This window comes from Ostrea edulis, chromosome 2 (genome assembly GCF_947568905.1).
Source record: "Ostrea edulis chromosome 2, xbOstEdul1.1, whole genome shotgun sequence".
Classification (NCBI taxonomy): domain Eukaryota; kingdom Metazoa; phylum Mollusca; class Bivalvia; order Ostreida; family Ostreidae; genus Ostrea; species Ostrea edulis.
The window spans coordinates 7,351,204-7,365,691 of record NC_079165.1 but is presented as its reverse complement, the minus strand read 5'-3'; the positions used below and the strand labels follow the sequence as shown (position 1 = coordinate 7,365,691).

Below are 14,488 nucleotides of genomic sequence, written 5' to 3'. Positions count from 1 at the left end.
GTAATCTCAGTGTCTGGTTTTATTTTCATTAAATATGAAGACTGAAAGTTGATCCCAACTTCATGATAAAGAACGAGATTTAATCAAAGCTGACATTAATTTTCATGAGAACGAATCAGGCTAGACCTAAGTTGAGCGCATCGTAATTGCATAGCCTGCTGACGAAACACACAACATGCATCACCCTAAATGTATAGGATCACTATGCATACGTATTTATTACGAGGAAAGAGAATTATACCAATCTACAGTCTGTTAAAAATGATTATTATTTTTGGAGTTTTCTTAATATGTTACATGTGGGATAATTGTTTCACAGTAGAATGAAAACTTGGTCGTTGTAAAAATTCTATAACGCAGTGATATAAGTTACCGTGGTTTTAAAATATTTCTTTTCCAACAATTGCAGCATCATGCGGTGGATTAAACTCCCAGCCCTGTTCATCTGGTCATGTCTGCAGAAGAGGGATCTGTTCACCGCGTAAGTATCCAAAGAAAACCCACCCAGTTCATACAAACGAACTTCATTGTGACGTAAACATGCGTTTATATATGAAGATTTAAAATAATAAACTAAATGAATTATCTAAAAATATTAGTGAAAACAGGTCTTCTGCATCCTCTGTGACATTAGCTTAAATATGAGCTATTCACAACATAAGCATCATAACACACCCGTTTGTAGCATTTTAAGATACCATTGAACACAATATATTTTACATAATCATACTTTACGGATTTTTCAGGACAACAGACTGGCTGTGTAAGTATAAGGACGAAACTAATCTTAATCTGGCTGTATTTCGTTTTGTTACATAATTATTAGAGTAAGAGTTTTGCTATAAGCTACCAAAATGAATACGCTTAGTGAAAAATTATAAAGTCAGCATTTTGCAAATTCTATGGTCGTTATATAACGATATGGTTGCCAATACAACCTGTCTGACGTGTTTGATACCGATTGTTAGGCCGTTCTTGGCACACTGATTGTCAATACGGATAACTCTGTTTACCCGATCAAGATATAGGGCTCACGGCGGGTGTGACCCGTTAGACAGGGGATGCTTTCTCTTCCTAGGCACCTGGGCTGAGTTTTACTAAACTTCTTATCTTACGCAAGAAATTCTGACTGAAGAATTTCGTACGTTTTAATTTAAGATACGGTGCTTCTGTTTTACTAACGTGTTCTTAAGTTTCCATCGTAAACTTAACTTGCGAAATATTCGCAACTTACGATCTGACGCTGTGCAGTAGCATTTGTTACTTTCGCTTTCAGTATTTCATAGTACATGTACATTCAAAATGGATGTACAGCAGTTGATGAGGTCCTCATTGGAGATTTATTTGTTGTTTTACGTACCATTCGATAATTTTTCTCTCATTTAGAGATGTCAACAGCTATATGTGAACCAATGGGGATTATTTTATCGTGCAAAAGCACACCGTGATTCGCCAGTCTATACTTGGATTTTTCAACACCAGAATATAGACTGAACTATTTGATTATAGATGTTGCCTATCACAGGCTCTTTAAACCATCATGGATCATTAATGGTTTTCTTTCCGAACCATGTCACCAGTTCCTTTAAGCTTAAATTTACAAACAAAGGAATATATGCCGTCAACACACGGAACATTCTTCATCATAAAAGAGTTCAGTATTGTATTCCAACATATTTAAAGTTCAAATCTACACCCTGTATTTCCTACAAATATAATTCTGCTATTGCATCCAAACTTTATAGTTATTAACAATCTTTGCAGTGCCTAGATATAGACTATCTTATACGCAATCCACCAACGTGTTCTTCTTCTTCGTCTTCTGTCAGCTATCGTCCAGATTGACATGCCATTACTAATGATTTTGATATACATGTAGTTGAAAATGAGGACCTCAAATCACTTATTTCAAAAGGTTCTTAATACAGAGAACCCCGGTCTTTCAATTGACTACAGAACTTTATCTCTATTATGAATTATTATGCCAGGCAATGGGTTAGATATATATATATATATATATATAAAAAGAACTTGATACATTGTAAGAGTGGATTGGAAGTATGAGTAATACTATAGACCCGCATTAGACACATCAAAACAAAAGTACGTACCATCTAATCATCTGTGTTTGGAAAACCAGAAGTGATAAACGAATTAGATAGGTTACATGAGCAATATGCTTTGGTTTTACCTGACAAAGCTTGTAACAACATTGTCTTTCTTTGCAAGGTTCATTATAACAACTGTGTTGTGAAAGAACTTGGCATTAATTCCACCTTTGGTAATCGTATTTATTCTCCAACTGCTCTTTCGAAAGATGAAATTCTTCAAAACCATGCTTCAGTTTTAGACACATTTCATATTTCAGTCAATGGGTCGGATTAATATGAGTTATTGTCTGTATAGTGGAGTCCTAACTTCATAAAAACAACAAAGATTCATTGCTGAACCAAGTAAATGTTCGACCAAGCCCATCTTTGTTCCTCACGAAAACATCAACAGATATGAAGGAGAAACTTTTAAATGTACTATGCGAATACATATACCAGAAGTGGTGTAAATCAAATGTGGATTCTAAAAAAGTCTAAAGAACTTTTAGTAAATTTACAATAGTAAAACTGTTCTCAAATCAACATCAAAACTTAAGACTTTTTTTTTTTTTTTTTTTTTTTTTTTTTTTTTTACACTTTAACACGACCATTCCTCACAATAAATTAAAGACTAGAGTTTTTGACACCATAGACAGTTGCTTCTTCAAGGAAAATGGATATATTCATATACAGTGATCAGTCATCCAAAATTTACTTTTTTAAACACCACTCTGATTCCACACACAAGAACTCTGAAGTTGAAATTAAAAATAAATGTTGGAATTCCTCATTGACAACATCTTCGTAGTCTTTTGTGATCAGGTCTTCCAACAGTCTGTTGGAATTCCCATGGAAACGAATTGTGCTCCTTTCTTAGCTGACCTGTTTTCATATTCTTTTGAAGTAGAATTTATTCAAAAACTTCTACGTGAGAATCTTGCTGTGGCCTTCAATTTGACATTTAGATATACCGACGACGTTTTATCTATTAACAATAATAATATTCTTTCATGAAAGGTGAATATAACGAACAGTGATCAATCTCATAACTACTACAAGGAATACAAAATAGATAGTTGGGCAAAGATGGACCCCTGGACACACCAGAGGTGGGATCGGGTGCCTAGGAGGAGTAAGCATCCCCTGTCTATTCGATATATTCATGTGAATTCGAAATAAAAGACACAACAGAGTCCTCCACCTCTGCTATATACTTAGATACTTCATTGAAAGTAGATATTAATGGCAATCTAACAACTCACGTTTATGACAAATGGGATGATTTTAGCTTTTATGGTGTGTATATATCTCAACTGATTCGATACACAAGAGCTTGATCTGCGTAGGATCAGTTTCTAAATCGGAGCAGGCTACTGAGAAACAAGTTGATTGTGCAGGGGTTTCAACAGTTTCGTTTATAGTCAGTTAAGTCAGCATTTCACAAATTCTATGGTCCTTATAACGATTTAGTTTTTCAGTACAACCTATAAATGATTTGAATACTGTCTGTCGTGCTTCATACCGATTGTAAGACTGTTCTTGGTACACTGATTGTGACTACGGAGTACTCCGTTTACCAAACCAAGACACAGGGCTCACGGCGGGTGTAACTGGTTAACAGGGAATGCTTACTCCTTCAAGGCACCTGAACCCATCTATGGTGTGTGTCCAGGGTTCAGTGTTTGCCCAACGCTTTATTTTGGATTTTTTGTGGGATATGAGATTGATCACTGTTCATTATTTCACCTTTCACAATGTACTTATTCAAACCATATGTCTGCTTTCCGAACGAGATAAGTACGTTTATGACACCAACCAGATTAGTACGATGATATATGACGATGACCAAATTCAAACTGAAACAATTATGATGTTTTTAAGATTAGTACGATTAATACATTAATCAGGTTTATGCAATCATGACGTTACTATTGATGAATGTTGTTAGGAATAATATACCAACTTTGACTAAATAATTAGGATAAAATACAACTAATTTCATATTAATCCTTTTCTAATTTTATACTTTAGGTTGATTGTGAATTCAATCCAGGCAGCATTTGCGAAATCAACCAGTGTGTGAGGAGACCTGGAGGTAAGACAGCAAATCACTTTTGTGGAGCTCTAAAACATAAAGCGACCACGCGTATCCGGTGCAATGAATCTGAGATTACCTCAATCTTTATCTCGGTGTCTGATTTTATTTTTATTTAATTTAAAGCTTTAAAAATTAACTCCAATTCTTATTATTAAGAATAAAATTATGTTAAAGCTGACATCAGTTTTAATGATATTAAAATGGGCTACACCAAACTTGAGTGCATCGCAATTGCATAGACTGCAGACAAAACACATATTAGCTTACAAACTAAAAGTTCCAGTGGGTAAACGAATAATTAGCTATTGACATTTCTTAATATGTTACATATTGGACAAGAACTTACGTAGGAACGAGCTAAATTGACCGGTGTAAAGGTTTTTGTATCATAGTGATATGACCTAGTTTTAAAATATCTGGTTTCCAACAATTGCAGCATCATGCGGTGGATTAAACTCCCAGCCCTGTTCATCTGGTTATGTCTGCAGAAGAGGGACCTGTTCCCGGCGTAAGTATCCAAAGAAAACCCACCCATTTCATACAAACCAACTTCATTATGATGTAAACATGAAAATGTACAAATAATGATTTAAAACAATTATTTGAAAATATATTGGTGAAAAGTAAATATTGTCATTGCAACCGATAATAAGATGATATAAAGCTGTATGTAATTATCAGGTAATCTGCAACATTTGTCAAAGGTTCAAGTCTTCTGAAATTTTTGTGACATTAGCTTAATTATGAGCTATCCACAGCATGCGTATCATAACATACCCGTTTGTAGCATTTTAAATTGCAACTGAACACAACATATTTTATATAATCATACTTTATGTATTTTTCAGTGCAACAGTCTGGATGTGTAAGTATTCAAAGCACGGAAGAAAATCTACTTGTGTATGATACAATCTGGTTGTATTTCGTATTCATAGATAATCAATAACATTTACATGTAGATTGGTCATAAGCTATCAAAATGAATAGACTTTGTTAAAGTTTAATTTATGAGACCGAAAATAGCTCGCGCATGCCTGCATGTCAACACAGTGAATAAAACGTTCTCAGTATTCAACGACGGTTTTCATTTCCACGTGTTCCTTTGCTCATCGTTGATGTGTTTACACTTTATCAACTGCCGCTAGGTGGAGTTTAACGCATACAAGTCAACAGTAATAGACTGGAGACGTGGAAACCTCCGTCTATAAAGGATGCAGCAGTTAAATCGAATCTAGATAGACCTAAAGATAGAGAATACAACATGTAGATTGGATTAAATATAAAGAATATAAAACTTACATGGTATCAATTTTGATGCAGCAGATGCGCATTTCGACAAAAAGTGTCTCTTCAGTGATGCTCAACCGAAATTTTTGAAATCCGAAATAACATCTAGATGAAAAGGTAAATATAACGAAATAGTCAATCTCATAACTCCTTTAAGGAATGGATCTGAAGAGTTGGGCAAAGACGGACCCCTGGATATACCAAAGACGTGATCAGGTGCTAAGGAGGAGTAAGCATCCCCTATAGATCACATGTATCATCATTTCACCGCAAATTGCGTCCCTTTAATCTCCGCTATTTTGCAGTGAAAAATTCCTATTTCCCTCTTGTAAGTTTCTGACCTGTATCTTTATTATTTTCTCATCAGTTGCAGTCAACTACAATAATGCCACAGAGTGTGACTATCCATTAACGCGTGTGAAATAATTCACAGTTATAACCAACAGAATGGAGGTAGGCAAACAAGGTGATGCAATAGTGGTTTCAACAGTCTCATTTAAAATCAGCATTTTCCAAATTATATGGTCGTTATAACGATTAAGTTTGTTAATACAACCTATCATTGGGTCAAATACTGTCTGACGTTTATCATACCGATTATTAAGCCCATTGATTTTCACTAAGGATTATTCCATTTACCTGATCGAGATATATGACTCACGGCTGGTGTGAACGGTCGACAGGGTACATGATCCCAAACTCTGGTGTAACGAGGGGTCCGTCTTCGCCAAACTCGTTATTTGTATTCCGGGTCCGTCTTCGCCAAACTCGTTATTTGTATTCCGTATAGGTTTTATGAGATTGATCAATGCTCTTTATCTTCACCTTTCATTTTTTAGGGTAAGGAAGGGAAACTTAGTGGCTCACCGATTGCCCTTTGTCTGATCCCGCAAAGGAGGATAATTAAAATAAGTGGTTGATAGATGTATGCATGGTGAAGTTCATGAATTAAAGTTTTAAGATGATGTACTTGTTGAGTGATTGCTTTTTTTTTGTTTTTTGGCCGTTTTGTCAATATTTCAGCCATTTTACGGCGGTGATATACTTATTCAGATTTATCTCCTTTCCAAACCACAGAAGTACATTGAAGATGTCTACCAGATTAGGACAATTTTTAAGTTATATATATTTTATTTGACGATGGTGTTAATCAGATTAGTACAATTGTGACATTAATCAGGTTGATACAATTATGAGGTTAAGAGACTTACGATGTTGATAAGATTAGTAACTTTATGACGTTCACCAAGATTAATACGATGATGACGATAACAAGATTTGTAATAATATGACACTATGTAGATTAGATGACGTTTTCTAAGTAAGATTATGACGTTTACTAGATTAGTATGGCTATGACGTTACCGAGATTCGCGCACCTTAGTTTGTCGATATTTTGGGAAGTGTACTTATGATTTCTAGATTGAGGTGAGTTAGAAAATTAAAAAGAAAAACCGTGGGTCAAAGTGCTTGGAATTGAGCTGCAGTGTTTGAAACTTGATCTTAGACGAATTTGACTCCCGTTTTTGGCACTCTGTTTTCCCTAAAATAGTTCTGACAAGTTTTAATTATTGTGATTTAGGATTTCAAAATTTTCGCTTGAGCATCACTGAAGAGACATTATTTGTCAAAATGCGCATCTGATGCATCAAAATTGGTACCGTATAAGTTTAACATTATGACCCCTGGGTCGAGGCCTCTGCTGGTGAACTGTTAGTCCCCGAGGGTCTCTATAGCCCAGTAGATAAGTACTTCGTTACTAGCCTGAGAATACGGATGTATATTTTATTGCTATGATAAAATTTAGAAATTCATTTTAAAATTAAGGATTATATCCCTCATGCATAGCTCTTATCCTTAGACGAATTTAACTCCGGGATTTTTTTGGGCACTCTGTTTTCCCCTAAAATAGCTTTTACAAGTTTATTGTTATTTCGAAATTCAAATATTTCGGTTGAGCATCACTGAAGAGACATTATTTGTCGAAATGCGCATATGGTGGATCAAAATTGGTACCGTATAAGTTTAACCTTTATGCACTCAAAATTTGCACAGTTTACTTAAGATTCACTTATTTAAACTTCCTTTGTCTCAACACAAATCAATCATTACATAAATAGATTCATTATCATGTCTTTCAATAATAGAAATATAACAAAGTTTAATGCAAGTAAATTGGACATAAATAATTACTTTTTTGCACTTGGTATACTGAACAATTCATGACATAAAATTTGAGAGTTTCAAGAACATCGTTATCTTCACCATTCATAAGGAGTATTGTCAATTTCTAGAATTGTACATAAATTACGAAGTTTTACTTAAAAATTTAAAACGAACTTTAAAAAGTGGGGTTATAGATCAATATTTTGAGTTATTGATCAAAACACTGAATTTTTATACCAGATGGATAGATGCTTACAGTATGATGTCCCTCACGAGAATTTTCCACTGATATGGAGACGTTATCATTGTCGGTGAAGGGCTGAAAAATTTAAACCTATGCTCGGTTCTTACGGCCTTTAAGAAGGGAGAGATTATCATTGTGCAATATCTGCTGTGACATGGGTCCTCAGTTTTTGTAGTCTCATCGTAAAAGATGTAACAATAGCATTAAAACCTACGACTTTTCAACACTATACACGACCATTCCTCACGATAAATTAAAGACTAGACTTTTTGACATCATAGACAGTTGCTTCTTCAACAAAAACGGAAAACGGAAATATTCATATCTAGTGATCAGTCATTCAAAAACTTACTTTGTTAAACACCACTCTGATTCCACGCACAAGTACTCTGAAGTTGAAATAAAAAATATGCTAGAGTTCCTCATTGACAATATCTTCGTGGTCTTTGGTGATCAGGTCTTCCAACAGTCTGTTGGAATTCCCATGGCCACGAATTGTGCTCCTTTGTTAGCTGACCTGTTTTTATATTCATATGAAGCAGAATTTATTCAAAAACTTTTACGTGAGAAGAAAAAATCTCTCGCTGTGACCTTCAATTCGACTTTTAGATATATCGATGACGTTTTGTCTATTAACAATGATAGCTTTCATTCATATGTCGATTTGATATATCCCTGTGAGCTCGAAATAAAGGACACCACAGAGTCGTCCACTTCTGCTTCATACTTAGATATTTTATTGGATGTAGACAATAACGTCAAACTGACAACTCAACTGTATGACAAACGGGATGATGTCAGCTTCTCCATCGTCAACTTCCCACATTTATGTAGCAATATTCCATTATCACCAGCATATGGTGTTTATATATCTCAACTGATTGGATATGCAAGAGCTTGTTCTGGGTATAGTCAGTTTTTAAATCGAGGTAAGCTACTGACAAACAAGTTGATGTTACAGGGATTTCAACAGTCTCGGTTGAAGTCAGCATTTCGCAAATTATATGGTCGTTATAACGATCTAGTTCGTCAATACAACCTCGCATTGGGTCAAATGCTGTCTGACGTGTTTCATACCGATTGTTAAGCCGTTCTTGGCACACTGATTTTGACTGCGGATAACTCCGTTTAACTGATTAGGATATGGGGCTCACGGCGGATGTGACCGGTCAACAGGGGATGCTTACTCCTCCTAGGCACCTGATCCCACCTCTGGTGTGTCCAGGGGTCCGTGTTTGCCCAACTATCTATTTTGTATTGCTTGTAGGAGTTATGAGATTGATCACTGTTCGTTATCTTCACCTTGCATCTTACGACAAGCAAGGGTACTGAAGAAACATTCTAACCCGGATCCCCTCGGGGTAAATTTTTAAATAAAATAACGAGTAAATTAATTTAGCCAGTTTAAAAGAATCTGTATTGTTATAAAATATATCAACATAAATTGATGAATTGCTACGTTTGAAATAGTTCTAGGTATTAACTTCTTGTGTCACGAATTATAAAAATGAAATACAAGGATAGGAATATAATATTGACGAAATATTGAATAAAACGGAAACAATAATAATGCAGATTTAGAATTTTTCTTTAAACAGACCTTCCACAACAAAATATAGTCCTTGCTAAGTGACCTGATCCCAGCTCTGGTGTGCCCAGGGATCCATGTTTGCCCAACTATCTATTTTGTATTGCTTATAGGAGATTGATCACTGTTCGTTATATATATATATATATATATATATATATATATATATATATATATAACATGTTTGGACTAATGGGGTCAATATGAAACCAATGCATCTATAGTTATAGGACCCTGCGCAATTGTGGTCAAAACAGCGAGGAACTAATTTCCTTCGCTAGAATAGTACGGTCATAACGTTAGATTTAAGTGGTTAGCAATGATATACCAAGTTTGGCGAAGCCATTATGATTAAAAACAACTAATAACTTTAATCCTTTTCTGTAGCTTGATTGTGGATTCACTCCAGGCAGTATTTGTGAATATGACCAATGTGTAAGGGGACCTGGCGGTAAGAAAGCAAATTACTTTAGTGGAGCTCTAAAAGTTTACGCGCTCACGCGGATATCCGGGGCCATTTGGCTGATATTAGTTCAACTTTGATGTCAGTGTCTGGTTTTACTTTTATTCAATATAAAGATTCAAAGCTGACGTAATTTTAATCAATACAAAACAGGCTAAACCACTATTGAGCGGATCGCAATTGCATAGTCTGCAGATGAAGTACACAACATGCATCACTTTGAATGTAAAGGATAAATATGCATATATATTTCTTACGATGAAAAATAATTTGACCAAATTAAGAATTTTGTAAAGGAATGCTAATCTATGGACATTCTTAATACGTTATATATGGGCTAATTGTTACACAGTAGAGAGCATACTTGGTTGTAAAAGGTATGTATCATAGTGATGAGATAGTTTTACAATTGCAGCAACATGCGGTCGGCTATACTCCCAGCCTTGCTCATCTGGACATGTCTGCAGAGGAGGGGTCTGTTCGCCGCGTAAGTATCCAAAGAAAACATCCATTCCATACAACACAACCTTCACTCTAACGTGAACATGTGCTACTAAATTAAGACATTTAAAGATGTTCGCACTTGAGATTTGGAGTTATGTCAATTTTTTGGGAAGTGTATTTTTGATTTCTAAATTGAGGGAGGATTAGGAAATTAAACAGAAAAATTGGGGTCGCAACGCTTGTTATTGAACTATAGTGTTCTAAACATTACCTTTTTGCACTTAAACTTTATTCAATTAAACTTGATATTTTTGTCGGTGTCAACACAACATAAGCAAAACAAATCAATCATGACATAAAATATATACATAATCATGTCTTCTAACACTACAGATAACAAAAATAAATTAATACTAGCAATTGAAATAGATAATGACCTTTTTGCACTTGATATACCAAAAACTTCATGATATCAAAATTGATAGTTTAAAAGGACATATTAGGAGTAATGTCAATTTCTAACATTTTACACAATTTTCAAGATATGGTCTAACAATTCAAAATGCAACTCAAAAAAGTGGGGGTTGGAGATAAAACTTATCAATTATTCATACAAAATTTCGAGTAAATTAATTAAAACTTTTTTAAAGAATCGGTGTTATGTTAGGAACAATATATCAACCAAGTTAATAAATTACAACATTTGAACTAGTTCCAAGTCTCAACTACCTGTATCATAAATCATAAAACTGAAATACATGTATAGGAGTATAAAAATAAACGATACATTGGATGAAACATAAACTGTAATATCATGCAGAATTAGAACTTTTTGATTAATGAATCCTTCCGCCACAAAATTTAGTCCCTACCAAACCCTTTCAAAATATGAATTGACACAAAAATTTTCAACTGGATAGGGTTCAGCAACGTGTAATATGCTTGCACCAATGGGATCAATATTGAACCAGTAAATACTTAGTTTGTAGGATCCTACGCAGTTGTACTGAAAAACTCAGGAGCTTACTTCCTTAAAAAATTAACTAAAAAAAATAATCCAACAATTTTGGTGAAAAGCAAATATTGTCATTCAAATCAATTATAAAAAGATGAAAAGCTGTATGAAAATTATCTGGTAATGTGCCATCTTTGTGATTGGTTCAGGACGTCTGCAGCTTGTATGGCAGGTTAAGATAATCTACAAGATCTATGATAGGTTAGTAATAAGATAGTACACAACTTCAGACAGATTCTTTTAATGGTAAAATTAACTCAATGTATATTGTACGACTTATCTTATGGGGCTCACAGCGTGTGTGACCGGTCAGCAGAGGATGCTTACTCCACCTAGGCACCTGATCCCACCTCTGGTATATCTAAGGTCTCGTGTTTGCCCAACTTTCTATATGTAATCCTTAAAGCGGTTAATGATATTGATCACAACTCAGTACCTCCACCTTTCATTAAGATCTTCTGCCACTTGTGTGTAATAGAGGGGTGAAGATAACAAATAGTGATCAATCTCATAACTCCTATCAATGTGAAGATAACAAATTGTGATCAATCTCATAACTCCTATCAAGGTGAAGATAACGAACAGTGATCAATCTCATAACTCCTATCAAGGTGAAGATAACAAATAGTGATCAATCTCATAACTCCTATCAAGGTGAAGATAACAAATAGTGATCAATCTCATAACTCCTATCAAGGTGAAGATAACAAATAGTGATCAATCTCATAACTCCTATCAAGGTGAAGATAACAAATTGTGATCAATCTCATAACTCCTATCAAGGTGAAGATAACAAATAGTGATCAATCTCATAACTCCTATCAAGGTGAAGATAACAAATAGTGATCAATCTCATAACTCCTATCAAGGTGAATATAACGAACAGTGATCAATCTTATAACTCCTATAAAGGTGAAGATAATGAACAGTGATCAATCTCATAACTCCTATAAGCAATACAAGATAGAGAGTTGAGCAAACACGGAATCCTAGATATACCAGAGGTGGGACCAGGTACCTAGGAGGAGTAAGCATCCCCTGTCGACCGGTCACACCCGCCGTGAGCCCTCTATTTTGATCAGGTAAACGGAGTTATCTGTAGTCGAAATCAGTGTGTCAAGTAATGCCTAACAATCGCATAACTTCTATAAGGAATACAAAATAAGGATTTGGGAAAAACGGACCTCTGGATATACCAGAGGTGGGATCAGATGCCTGATCAATATATTGTGGTGTGACTGGTCGACAGGGGATACTTGCTCTTCCTCGGCACCTGAGCCCAGGTGTCCGTGTTTGCCCAACTCTTTAATTTGCATTCCTTAGAGGAGTTATGAGATTGATCACTGTTTATCATCTTTCCCTTTCATTCCTCATGACTGACCAAGTTCAACAGTCTATTTTCTTTTTAAAAGTAGAAAATTAAATTTCTTGCAATTACTATATGCATTTACAACACACAATGTAATATACTAAGTTCCTAGCTTTACAGCTGTGAGAAGAATTAATATCCAATCAATCGATCTCATAAAGTAGACCAACAAACTGTAATTTTCTCTAAAAAGTAAAAAAAAAATCAACCCGTTCCATATACACATCTTCAAATACTATACAAAGTAAGGACGTCGTAACTTAAAAGCTGTGACGCATTAGATGGATGAAGCATGCGCCATTGATACAATCCAAATACAGTACACAGTTTATTGTGTAATGTAGAGTTCGTGTGCAGTATTATATATGTGTATAGTATGAACAGTTTATACAGTGTAGTTGTTGTACACTGTTAAGAGGTTTATACAATGCACAGTTATATGTAAAGTTATTTATACAATGTAAAGTTGTATGAATATTATACAAGAGTTTATACAACACTTCTTTGTTGTTCATTTGTAACAGTATGCAGTTGTTTGTATATTACACAGTTGTGTATACCAGTTACATTTGTAACAGTATGCAGTTGTTTGTATATTACACAGTTGTGTATACCAGTTACATTTGTAACAGTATGCAGTTGTTTGTATATTGCACAGTTGTGTATACCAGTTACATTTGTAACAGTATGCAGTTGTTTGTATATTACACAGTTGTGTATACCAGTTACATTTGTTAGTACAAAGTCATGTTTGTACACTTACAATTGTTGGTACACTTGTGTATATAATACAGTTGATTGTACAGGATACATTTGTACATATTACGTACATTTGTTGTACAGTGGTGATTTGTTTCTGCAGTGGTTATCTGTTTGTACAGTGTTTGTATCATGTACTGTTGTTTGTACAGTATAATTGTTTGTATAGTGTACATGTGTTTGTACAGTATAATTAGTTATATGGTGTACAGTTGTTTGTACAGTATAATTAGTTGTATGGTGTACAATTGTTTGTACAGTATAATTAGTTGTATGGTGTACAGTTGTTTGTACAGTATAATTAGTTGTATGGTGTACAATTGTTTGTACAGTATAATTAGTTGTATCATGTACTGCTGTTTGTACAGTATAATTGGTCGTATGGTATACAGTTGTTTGTACAGTATAATTGGTCGTATGGTATACAGTTGTTTGTACAGTATAATTAGTTGTATGGTATACAGTTGTTTGTACAGTATAATTAGTGGTGTGGTGTACAGTTATTTGTACAGTATCTAGAATGTACAATTCTTTTTACACGGTATATGTTTGTATCTTGTACAATATGTAACTTGTAGAATTGTAAGTATAATGAGCAGTTGTTTGCAAAGTTGTTCGTAAAGTATACTGTCCATAGTTTTATTATTTGTACATTCATGTGCACAGTTCTGTGTTGATTATATAGCTGTATGTAAAGTCATTTGTACAGTGTAGAGTTCCAGATACAGTTTTTTTTTAAATGAGTACAGGGGTCCGTGTTTGCCCAACTATCTATTTTGTATTGCTTATAGGAGTTATGAGATTGATCACTGTTCGTTATCTTCACCTTTCTAAAATGCTCGTAAGTGTAAAATATTTTGAGTGATAAAAATCACCCCTTAAAGCATTTTTTGAAAATTTCACATTTTCTTACAGGTTTAAGAACATGCAGAAGGGTAAGTAAAACAAATCAAACAATAAAAAAG

At 34.5% G+C, this 14,488-nt stretch overlaps 1 protein-coding gene across 1 annotated transcript in view; it reads left to right on the top strand.

Annotated features, from left to right (window-relative positions):
- Positions 1 to 14,488, top strand: part of LOC125681172 (latent-transforming growth factor beta-binding protein 2-like) — a 56,578-nt gene that overhangs the window by 25,113 nt on the left and 16,977 nt on the right. The window contains exons 11-18 of the mRNA XM_048921133.2: positions 410 to 481; positions 747 to 763; positions 4,122 to 4,185; positions 4,625 to 4,696; positions 5,037 to 5,053; positions 9,861 to 9,924; positions 10,352 to 10,423; positions 14,439 to 14,458. Coding sequence (XP_048777090.2) covers positions 410 to 481; positions 747 to 763; positions 4,122 to 4,185; positions 4,625 to 4,696; positions 5,037 to 5,053; positions 9,861 to 9,924; positions 10,352 to 10,423; positions 14,439 to 14,458 — 398 coding nt within the window. The remainder of the gene's footprint in view (positions 1 to 409; positions 482 to 746; positions 764 to 4,121; positions 4,186 to 4,624; positions 4,697 to 5,036; positions 5,054 to 9,860; positions 9,925 to 10,351; positions 10,424 to 14,438; positions 14,459 to 14,488) is intronic.